Source organism: Polypterus senegalus, chromosome 9 (genome assembly GCF_016835505.1).
Source record: "Polypterus senegalus isolate Bchr_013 chromosome 9, ASM1683550v1, whole genome shotgun sequence".
Taxonomy (NCBI): domain Eukaryota; kingdom Metazoa; phylum Chordata; class Cladistia; order Polypteriformes; family Polypteridae; genus Polypterus; species Polypterus senegalus.
In genome coordinates, this window is record NC_053162.1 from 67398321 (window position 1) to 67410417 (window position 12097).

Here is a 12097-nt window from a genome sequence, read left to right on the forward strand (position 1 = left end):
TGGATGGTTTTACAGACAAGGTAGCTCATATATTTAATGGACAGAGAGTGGCCGAACATTAATATATGCTACATACATTAAATGAATCGAGATCTTGTTATGGACTATTTAGCACTTATCCCTTGTCTTTAATATAGAATAAAGCATTGTACCATAGCTTATTAAGTACATTTTGAGGGAGAATGAGATACATTTTCTTGTTCTAAATTTAATGTAACTATTTTACAAAACATGAAGTGAGACCGCTGCCTACTTTTAAGCAAATTATTTCTTTATATACAAAAATGATAGATAGGATCAATAAAGAAAATAATGCAGAAAAACACCCAGACAGGGTGTTCTAAATGCCAAATACTGCCTGAAAACCTGTAGCCACAACAGAGAGATAGGAAGAGTAGCCAATGAGATTCCATGATTCTACATTCAGAAAAGCCCCCCATTTCCTTAAGTGTTTTCTTGGGCTATGCATAGTTCTTCCCACCAGTAAAACGCAACTCCATTACGCTTTTAATAAAACATTCTTTTCAAAGAGGAAAACATTCTGGTCTCAAATCCTGCCAGTTCCTAGGAAGAGAAAACACTTCAGCACTCACTGCTGGGATATTCCTATTCATTTCTAAAGTGGAACAGAGTTCAAATACTTCCTCCTCCCAGCAACATAATGTGACTATACACCCCCATCCGTGTTTGGACATTAAGGAATAATAAAGGAGTTTTCCTTCTGGGATGGCTCTGTAAACTTTTAATATATAAACTTTTATGTGCCTTAACCATTGTTCAATTGTCTTATTAATCTTTAGGAGAGGCTGTACTCGACTGTGGCGATCCTTCGTTACTCTACATGTGCCCAGATCTCGACGTCCCTCTTCTTAGGTATGTAAGAGGCTGTTCCAATTGGGCCCTCAATAATTCATTTAGGCCAGAAACACATGTTGGGTTTGTAACACAATGAAAATACTGCATGATAAATGAGTTCATTCATACCTATACTGTATACACATAGAATTTCCTATATGGAGTAAATAAACATTCTACATAATAGAAGTATATAAACTGTATATATAAAAATGTTGCTATATTAGTTTATACTGATTTACCAAACACAGGTCCAACTCCTGAAATGGCAGAAACGATACGTTTTTCAATATAAATAGGGTTTTCTTTTTTTTACTCACTGTGGTCTTACCTGCACATGCTGGATTTTCTGGATCCTGAGCTGCTAGGTGACGAAGGAGGTGTCTGGTAAGACCAGCTGTAGTCAGAGCCTTTCAGGTCCTTAATCACCTGAAGCAAAAGATCATATTTACCATTAAATATAACTTCTATTTTTTAAAATTAGATTGTCTTCCTTTGTAAAATAATAAAATAAATAATAAATGGTGATGATTGCTGTTAACATTGCTGAGCTGACCGATAGTGCCATATGGGGTGTGTTCCTGCTTTGTGGCTCCTGTGACCCTGATATTAAACTAAGGGAGTTCAGAAAATGGAAGGCTGACTCTCCACATTTCATTAGTACATTAGTTTGGCACTTTCTAACTTTCTAGTAGGTGACATTACAGGACAAATTTAGTCTTACTGACCTAAAACTTGACCAAGCTATTTCCTGCCTCATTTTACCAGATAAATTGAATGTTAAATGTTGATGAAGTTGCTTTTCTAACTCAAGCAGCAAAGAATCACTGCACCTGCATAATAATATTAAAATTTAAATATAATGAAAAATCAGAAAATCAAAATGTAATAAATTCTTCAAACAGAAAAATCAAATATGCGAATGTATTTTTTTAATTGACCATACAATTGATCGATTATATAATTGTGCATTGGTACAGAAGTAAAGAAAGAGATTTACATATAAAATACTTTTTTCCACCATGTATTGATGAAAATGCTGTCCAACATGAAACAAACTTTTAATCCTGTTTTTGAAATTTGCACTTTTATTCTTTGTCCTACTATGGACTGGCACACTTTCCCAGGTTGGTTCATCCTTTGCACACAATGCTGCCAGGAACAACTCTAGCCCTGGTAACCCTGTAATGGATTAATCAGTTTCAAAATAGTAGGAAACGGGTCTTTGTTTTTCAAATTACACTAGTCATTGTTTCCTCTCAGAATGCACAACTATAAACATCAACAAAAATACATATAAAATATGTCATTTAAAACTGTTAAAATTACATAGATTCATTTTTTTTTTTTTTACAAACTTGCATTTATTCATTTTTTACAATAAGTAGCATTACTCCTCTACAGGAGTAATCCTGTGTTAACAGCTGACATCTTGACTCAGTCTTTATCAATGTGGAATCTTCATGCCCTCCCTGTTTTGAGTACTGCAGTTTCCTACCACAATTTAAAGTATGATGTTAGGATTATTGGTGACCAAACTGACAATAATGAGTGTGCCATGTGACGACCTGACATCCCATTCAAGGATTGGTTTTACTCTTGCATATTGTCCCATGCAGCACTGAAGCAGATAAAATGGGTTCAGAAGGTAAATGATGGTGCATTTTTAAAAAGTACAATAAACATTTAGAAAGACAGGTTTGCTGAATAAGAGAGAAGAAGTCAGTGAGAAATAGATTCCCTTTTTAATTCGACTTAGTCCACCTTACATCCATATGTTTATAAACCATCCGAAGTAAAATATCTGAACTCCTTTCACTCTTTTACCTGCTCACTAGCCGGTGGCAGTTTGTGAGGGTCAGCGGTCAGCACAGTGAGGTCATCAATGATTGCCTGTAGGTGAGTAATTTCACCTAGCATGGCAATTTCACCATTCTGAGGAAAGAATAAATATCAATTACAAATTTAAAATTCAAAACTACCTAGGCTCTTTTTGTTAGCACTGGATTCAGTAGTATGTTTTTACAAAAGCAAGTGCAGAATATGCCCTGAAAAGCTGGAAACAAAGCTAATGCAGAATTAGACGCAATCACATTTGCTTCTATCCGTTTAATCAAAATAAAATCTTACTTTTTGATTACTTAAAATGCCACAATTAATATTATTATATTTTATTTTATAGACACAAGTCTACAATCAAGTATTATGTGTTCTTGATTATATGATTCATGTACTGGAAATACTGTATGTGTGTGTGACATACTGAATATAACCTTCCTAATAAGGCACTCTTTACTGATTGTGTCTCTATTGAAATTCTCAAAATTATTTTGTAACCGCAAAACTAGTAATATATTTATTTATCTTAGTTAGGACAGACAGACAGACAGACAGACAGACAGACAGATAGATAGATAGATAGATAGATAGATAGATAGATAGATAGATAGAATTATCATTTCATTGATGTTAATATCATCATATCTCATTTTATCATCACTTGTCTATAGATTGGTTGAGAATCAGACATCTTGACCATTAAATAATATAAATAACGCACTTGCATAATTAAAAATGGCATAATGATGGCACCAATCATTATCACCATCCCCTCCCTTTGCCCTCTGTCTCACCACAACTGGTTGCAGGAATCCGATGAAAGTGCAGAAGCGGGCTCTCTCTTCAACCAGTGCCCTCCGCACAGCCTGCTTCTCTGTTTCCTCCAGCAGCAGGTACATGTCATTGACATCCTGGAGGGCACTGTCCAGCTGGGGTTGCAAATCTCCCTTTCCTGTAAAAGGGGTAGGGGATAGGCAGATTGGGGGGTTGAGTGGGTAAGAAAGTTATGAAGAAGTGAGATGGAAAGAAAGAAAGAAAGAAAGAAAGAAAGAAAGAAAGAAAGAAAGAAAGAAAGAAAGAAAGAAAGAAAGAAAGAAAGAAGTTAGTTTGGCAGCCCTGCAGCAAGTTACTTTACTTGAACACTGAAAAAAACAAGAATGAAAACTACGAGATGGTTCAACGTTTCTACATCCAACTGAAAAGCTACTGTACATAAAAGCAGGATAAACTGCAAGAAGTGTGGTGACACATGCAGGGTTAAGAGAAAAAAGCAGAAGGCCAACAAATGAAAAAGGATGGTGAAAAAGCAAAGAAACAGTGCAAAGATATTAACATGCTCTCATGCCACTATGCAGCACCTACTGTAAATAAAAAGTTATTTTGTTTACAGATGCCATGCACTTTATAATGATACTGAGGAAAGAAAAAGAATTAAATAAAGACAAAGCTGGGAATTTCATCTGACTACCCCAAAAATTCACAATCCGCAGGGAAAGAAATGAAGTTCGGTCTTTGTTGGGGTTTTTTTTTTTTTGGAGGGGTTCCCGCATTTAGTGCAGCAAAACAGAGAAAGGATGAAGATGTAGACCTGAGGAGAACTGGTGTTCGATACTCACCCAGGAGTTCTAAATGTAGGAATTTGTGAGGAGAGACAGAGGGAAGAGGAGGGGAAGGGAGAGAAAGCAGAAACAGGAGCTCAGTGTCAAAGTTAGTAAAGAAGGCCGCTGGCAGGAGATCATACGGCTTTATACCTGAGGATGAAAATTAGGTAAATCCTGAAGGGAAAATGAAAAGCATTTCAGTAAAATTCCAGCAGCCAGTCAAGAAAAACAGGATAACCAGCTCCAAAAGCAGAATTCAGGTAAGTATGTAAATGAGGTTATGTGGCCTTCCTACAGTTTTGACAACAACAGAGCAGTTGATAGATCAAAAGGCACACCCAACTGAAAATGGCATAAATGTACATGTACTTCTGTCAGTTTGCTTGGATGTGTGTAACCATTACTTCTGCAAAGGAAAAAAAAGGAAGGAGGATTTAATTATCTATCGATTACCCAGCTTAACATAAAGCATCACTAGGGTTATAGGGGTTCAGAGGCTATCCCAGAAGCATCGGGTACAAAACAGGAGAAAACCCTGGACACTTTGCAGTTCTATCACAAGGATAACCCATACACATACACATACACACACACGCACCGTGCCAATTTACCTAGCATGCACATGTTTGGGAAATGGAAAGATAAATGAAGCCTGCAAAGAAAAATTCATGGATTTGGACAGAATTCTAGAGAGTTGTTAACCAGGCTGAGATTTTGAACTCAATTCTCTGAGGACCTCAGATCCGAACTAACAGCACTACATAACATGCACTAGTGTACCAGCTCATCAATGGGATATACGATGTAACTACATATAATTCTTTTAGACCAACCACTAGACCCCATGGGCTTCTGTGTGGCACACTATTCTCAAAGCATTGAACAGTACACAGATTCGATATAATGCTGTTTACCTATTTCATTTTTCACGGCAGAACCCCAAGGTCTAAAGTGTGTAGGGTCCTAGAAAATAAAATTGTGAAGGTGTTAGAAATTACATATTATGGGTTTGCTAGAATGTACCGTACAGATTTTGCAGGAAGTCAGCTGTCTGGAATTGTTTCACAGGCTTGGGGGTCTGAGAAGCAGCAGTCTATCTGGTTAGTGACTTTCATAGAAAACGAATAAATAAGAAATGTCAGGTATTATCTTGATCTTAGTGATATTGGAGAGTGTAACAGTGGGTAGCAGAAAGTGGAGAAGAGTGCTAATACTCTTGATTCTGGTTCCATTAGAAAACAGCTTACCGTCTGCCTTATGCAGTCTTAATTAACTAGAACTGCAGACTGGTCTGTGGTAGGCTAATGAATTGGTTCATGGCACACAATTATTCCAATCCGCATGATAACATAGCCATTTTACTCTTGCACAATCCAAATTTAAATGTGCATATTTAATGAAATTGTACAGTTCTGTGTGATTCTGGTCAGAAATACAGGGATAGGATGAGCATATCCAACCTCTTAACATTCTCCATAGCTAACTTTCTGTCTATTCAAAGGAACCAGACTTTACACTGCTGCGTTCAACCAAAACTGGAGCACTGATGGGATCCCTAAGTTATCAAGGAGTATTTCACACATTGGAGATTGGGTTAGGGTGCCTTCTAAATACATATTTGTGTTTATATTGCTTTTTGTTCTGGCACTGTCCTTCGCATACATTTTTTAAACAAAGTAGTGAAGTTATGGCTTAATTACTGTATACTTAAATGGTGATGACGATGCTTAAACCTACAGTGGAAAAACGGCCCTACGTTCAGAAATCTTTCAAGGCTTTTGAAGATGTGGCCATAATTTAAGCAAATAGCTCAAAGTCTAGGATAACTTGGTATGCTCCGTATTGTGCTGGCATGTGTTTAATGTCCACTTAGGAGGTTGTGTTTTCTGAATTTGTATAACATATAAGAACCTTCTCAAAATCACTTAATCTAATTTATGGTCATAGTAGGTAAAACTGGAGCCTCTCCCAACATCTTATTAGGGCTAAAATAGAAAACACCCATGAAATGCATGTAGGTGGAGGGAAAAGCCATAAGTGGAATGCAAACATTAGGTGAAATGATATAAAGCAAAGATGTCCCTGATGTCTGCTTTTACGCTAAATAAGCTTTTCAACTTTTAAAAACATTAAAAACAAATGTATATAAAAATATTTTGGCTTATTTTTGTATTTATTTCTGTTCAATTATAATTCATTTATTTATTGTTGTTTATTATTGTTTCATTTTATTTACTTATCATCCAATGTTATTTGTCTAATTCTTCCCTCCTGGCTAGCTTATGAAATTGCATAGAGAATGGGGAAATGTTGCCTCCTGCTGGCCAATAAGTAAAAGCTCACAGCACTTGGTATTCCCAGGCAATCAGCCACCCAAGTACTATCTGGTCCAACTCCCTCCCTTGGCTTCTGCAGTTTTCTGCAATCATACGACTGTGTTGTCAGGAGGCATGGCTTAAAAAGGAGATGCTGTTTTTCTGCTTATAAATATAAACCAAATACAATTGAGGCTAGAAACAGAGAAATGAATGATACCATAACATTGTACCATAGCATCGTCAGAAGTATGCACAATTCTAATATGTTGCTTTTTTGTACATAATTATATATATATATTTAAATAAATTTCTATATAATATAGCACTTGACCTCCATTGTACGTAAAGTAGCAGAAGTGGCCTCTGTGTAAAGTTTTGAAAGATCCTCTCTCAATCCAAAGACTTGCTGCTAAGCAAACCGTTGACAGCAAACTGCCCTTATGTCAGTTAGTATGGACTTTTGCCTTGTGATGAACTGATATTCAGTCTCAGAAAGTGACCTGCCTTGTATCGATTGCAGCCATTATAGGCCCCCCACCTCTCCATGAACCCATACTATGAAAAACAGATTCCCATGGAATGCAACACTTAAAATATAATAATATACAACCTTCTCTGGAAATGTTTTTAGATAAGGAGATTTTTTTTGTATATCAAATACACTTTTAATGATCATGTATATTTGATATATATATTTTAGAAAACAGACAAATTAGCAGAATGCTAAATTTATTCATAATAAAACAGGTTAACAGTGTTGAAAGAAAAAAGATGCAGAGCAGCTTAATCAGTTTTTACTGTGAGAGTTACAACATACTGCATTTTGGCACTGTGGCACATTCCATAACATAAATGGGAACAACCATATGCATCCTCAGCAATTTTCTACACCTTGTACCTCCGTATAGAACATGAAGAAAAGCAGCAGAGATTGTTCCCATCCTGGCCCATTGTCGTGTAGATAGGCCATGGCTCCAAAATCTTAAAATGATTTAAGAAGGCAAAGTGATGGAAGGGTTTTTCTATCCATATATTAGCTTGACAAATGTCTGGACCATTTGTCAGCTCATACTTTATTAGCATCCATCCATTTCTGCTGTTTTTCCAGGTTTGGGTCACAGGGTCAGCAATCTAAACAAAGATGTCTCTTTTCCTAGCATCTTCTCCAACTCCTCTGGGTGGCCACTGAGGCCTTTCTTACACTAGCTGAGAGATATAATCTCTCCAGTGTGTCCAAGGTGGGCTCAAAGGTCTCCTCCTGGTAGAACATGCCCAAAGCACCTCCCAAGGGACACGTCCACGAGGTATCCTAGTCAGATGTCTGAACCAAATCAAATTGGTTTCTTTCAATGCGGAGGAGCAACGGCCAGTGTCTGCACTCCTCACCCTATCCCTAAGGCTGATTTTAATTTAAAATTTAGAAATTTTAAGGCCCTTGTTTAAATATAATGCTCTGTTCTTGCAATATTTTCCTTGAATGTCCTAAACTGAAGCATATGAGCTGTTTTCTACACGTTGTAACTCCCTATAGAACATGGAGAAAAGCAGTACAGCTTTGGTTCACACTGTGTCAAGGTACCTTAGCATTCTGGTATTTTTCTTTTTCAAATATATTTTGAGTCTTCAGATTTAATCAGTGTGATTTGTCTTTATACACCACACAAGTGCTTTTAGATAAAGTATAGTGGCTTTCATTGACGAACTACAGAGTCTCCATACACGTGAAACTAATTTTAAAGTACCCATGATCAGATTTGATCTTTTTTAACAGAGGCATAACTCTGCATGCAGAGCTGGTTGATGTATCTGCAAAAATAAGTAGCAATTCATTTTTCATTTCACTTTGAACAGTTTACCCAATACGGAGATTTAATGTTTGCCACTCAACACTTCTTAAGTTTCATAGTTTGTTAATTAAATGTCTAATGTGAAGATAAACAGCCCCTCACCAAGAAACATTCACCTTTATGTGATTATCATTGCAATTTTCGACCATCACTGAAATGCAAAAATCTCTCCAGTCATACTGGGAAATCCCTGGCCAGTATCACTTCCTTTATTCACCACCTTTCAATATACAAGGTAAAAATGAAAATGTTCATAGTTTGCTTTACCTGTGACTGATGTTCAAGTATTGGACAGATTATTTACATCCCTTTTACCACCTAAATATTACACTTACAAAATTCAAAAACACCTCTGCAACCTCTGTGGCCCCTGAAGGAAGTGACTGCTTTTCCAATCTGATGAGAGACACTTGCAATACATAGACATAAATAATTGCACTTCACGGAAGGCAGAACACTTTTATGTCACTTGGGCTACATTTTAATTAACATCAGTCATGGGATTGTTATTTCTGGAGTGGAACAAAATATTATTTTTCATAGGTGTCATAGTGTTTTAAGATTGTCTATGCTTCAGAATACTTCAAGGGCTGAATTAAAAATGCATGACTTCTTGAGGTTTCCAGAACATCCTACCTTTCTTGGCTTTTTTTTGCAGCTTCAAGGTATCTGAAGATTTCTTCTTGATCTCATGACGTGCTCGTTTATATTCTGAGACATAAAAAGAAATGAAAACCATTTAAAACACTTTGCTTTGCTGGGTTTCACCAAAAAAAAACACACACTCCAAAGCTTCTGATGTATAGGACTAAGGAAGTGCAAAATATAAATAAGGGCATAAGTAGACCAGAGAATGAACATCAGAAATATTCTTAATTATTATAACATAAGCGCAAGATTACCAGGGGTACCACAGTTCTATTACTATCTGGTACAGGAATGGCAACATCTCGGACCACACGACGCAGTAGCAGATGGAAGGGTCTCCACTCCCATTCAGAACATTTGCCACAAGGATGACAAACCTTGGACTGTTTGCCCTATTCTTCTTGTCAAAAGGCATTGCGGTATCCGAACCAGTTGTGTAGGACTTTGTAGCACCTTATACTCACAGGCCTGTCATGACTTCAACACACTGGTGCCCTCGTTCACCCACCTCTAGCTTAATAAAATGTGCAAAATAATGTCCTATTGCACTTCCTGCTTTGTTGTACTGCCTATTTTACAGCACTAGTCACTTTATTTGCCACTCAAGTCTAAGTACTTACATATATCTACAGAACATTTATTTTGTCTGTTTAATATGGAACTCAAGTTGTACACTTGTTGGGTATTATTTGTCCTAAAACTGTCTTGGCGTACTATAGCATTTATCGTATCATAATGCACCTCTCTAACAGCACAGCACATAGTCTTGTGTAAAGTGCTGTATTGGTTTTATGCGTTTTATAATTGCACTTACACTTATTAAGTTTCAAGTACAAACATTCTGCCTTGTATATATCACTAAGGTCCAGAAAATGTTTTTTCATTCCACTGCATACATGCATACAAAAAGACGAACAAAAAAGTTTACTTGAAGAGAAGCAGAGAAATAAACTATACAGGATCATGTCTCCCTTCAGACAGGCATGTCATGTGCACTCCGTCAAGTCGCTACTATAGTGCTTAGTGCAAAAAGGCAGAAAACTCACTTATGCAGCTTCAATTCAAGAATATTTGTATTGAATTAGAAAACAAGTAATGTGAATCAATAATGAAAAGCAGTCACGCACAGAGCGGTTTTGGAAATTTGTTTTCATCAACATGCAGGTGACAACATTGACAAAGCCTAGTAATCGCAAAACTGGCTTCACGTGACAAACGTGAAGTACAGTGGACAGATTTCAGTAAATGTGACAGGAGAGGAGAGCAAATGTAATGAGCAGGTTACACAGTCTGAGATGAAATGTGAGGAAACGGAGCACAAAAATACAATTTTCTGCTTTTTGGCAGAGAGTCATTTTATGAAAAAGGAACAAGTCATGAGATCAGGCATGATCTATAAATTGCTGTTATTCATTTTCTCAATAAAGAAACATGCATCTTGCCAGAAAGTGTATAAAACTGTACAAGTCCAGGGTAGGCCGATTCTAAATACATGTGATACTATGAATAAGACATCACAATTGGGGGTTACTTAAGAAGGAAAATCCAAAATGTTCAGTTCACACCACAAAGAATGTTACTTACACTTCTATAAACCAAGTAAATCTAACTTAAGTGTCCACACAATTGAAAAAGAGAGAGTACCCTAAATATTATAAGGTGCCAACAAGGCAATAGCCTTCATTCATCCTTGTGTGAATAGTGTAAAGACAGATTGAAATTCGTTATGGTTTTGGAGTAAATAGACAAAATTTATATTGGGGCCTGGTTTCAGCTTTGGATAATAATCATGTAAACATTTAGCCATGGTGACGCAGTTGTGCTGCCAACTCAGAGACAGATCCATCGCTGTACCCAGCAGCTGTCCTTGTGGACTTTGCACGTTATCTTCATGCCTGTATGGGCTTTCACCCTGTGAGATTTCTTCTAAAAACTCCCAAAGATATGTGGGTTAAGTTAACTAGTGATTTGAATTTTATGTTTGTGGATGAATGTATGAGTTGCTTACAATGGACAGGTGTCCTGCCTTGTAGTCAATGCTCCAGACCCCATGACGCCAAATAGGGTTAAGAAAGTATGACAATGTCATGTTATTTTTAAATTCACCAAATATTTCAGTTTTAACTGTAAGTGAATTTTTGGATTCATATACATTCCAAAACTTATCTGAGTATCATCACTTGGAAAAAAGCAAAACATCAGTGTGACTGATCACTCCAGTGATTGTCAAAATCCAAATAAAAGTCAAAAAACAAGTCTTAATGTAAAAAAAATTTGCAGAAGATCAAAAAAAAAATAAAATAAATAAATCAAGGCATAAATGGGAATCATACACACATTTTTACAGCAATATTTTAAAGTTTTTTTCATTAATCTTTTATCAAGCATTACTATTTCTACAGATTAATCTGCAGAAATATTAATTAAAAGAGATTCAAATAGTTAAAAGACTTTATTCTAGACAGGTAGCAATGCTGGTAACTTCTTATGACAAGTGATAACGTTGCTGTGCATTGAATCTGTAGAACAAACAGGCTCTGGTCAGCCACCGAGAAATGAATGCTCGCCTCTGAAAGATGGATGGATGGAAGAAAATTGTTTTGCTGTCAAATGTGAATAGCTGAACTCACGGCAAAGGCCACACACATACGAATGAGATGAATCACCTTTCGCATGGTCCTTGTCAAGTTGGGTGGCAGTTTTCTTCCAGTCTTCTATGCGGTCCTGAAGAGGAGTGATGAGGCTTTCCATCAGGGCGCTGTTTATATGCGGGAAGAAAAAGAAGAAAACTTTGTAATAGATAATTTAATTTGTTTAATACCAGATTCAGTAAACCCCATGGTAATATGAATTATAATGTGAAAGAAAAATAAAAATGCATGGCATAAGAAGCAAATACATACATAGCGATACAAATCAGACTTTTGTTGGATTTATGAGGTTTCATAGATTTCATTGGAAAGGGAAAAGATAACTTTGTATTACAGAA

At 36.5% G+C, this 12097-nt stretch overlaps 1 protein-coding gene across 13 annotated transcripts in view; it reads right to left on the reverse strand.

Moving 5' to 3' along the window:
- mtss1lb (MTSS I-BAR domain containing 2b) overlaps positions 1-12097 on the reverse strand; it is a 262787-nt gene that overhangs the window by 20952 nt on the left and 229738 nt on the right. For 7 of the 13 annotated variants that reach the window (XM_039763182.1, XM_039763174.1, XM_039763178.1 and 4 more), the window contains exons 5-9: positions 11775-11866; positions 9097-9171; positions 3489-3646; positions 2683-2790; positions 1187-1284 (exon numbers count right to left, since the gene is read on the reverse strand). In XM_039763182.1, coding sequence (XP_039619116.1) covers positions 1187-1284; positions 2683-2790; positions 3489-3646; positions 9097-9171; positions 11775-11866 — 531 coding nt within the window. Of the gene's footprint in view, positions 1-1186; positions 1285-2682; positions 2791-3488; positions 3647-4310; positions 4320-9096; positions 9172-11774; positions 11867-12097 lie in introns of all 13 variants that reach the window. The other 6 variants (XM_039763172.1, XM_039763176.1, XM_039763180.1 and 3 more) reach the window with 1 other exon arrangement.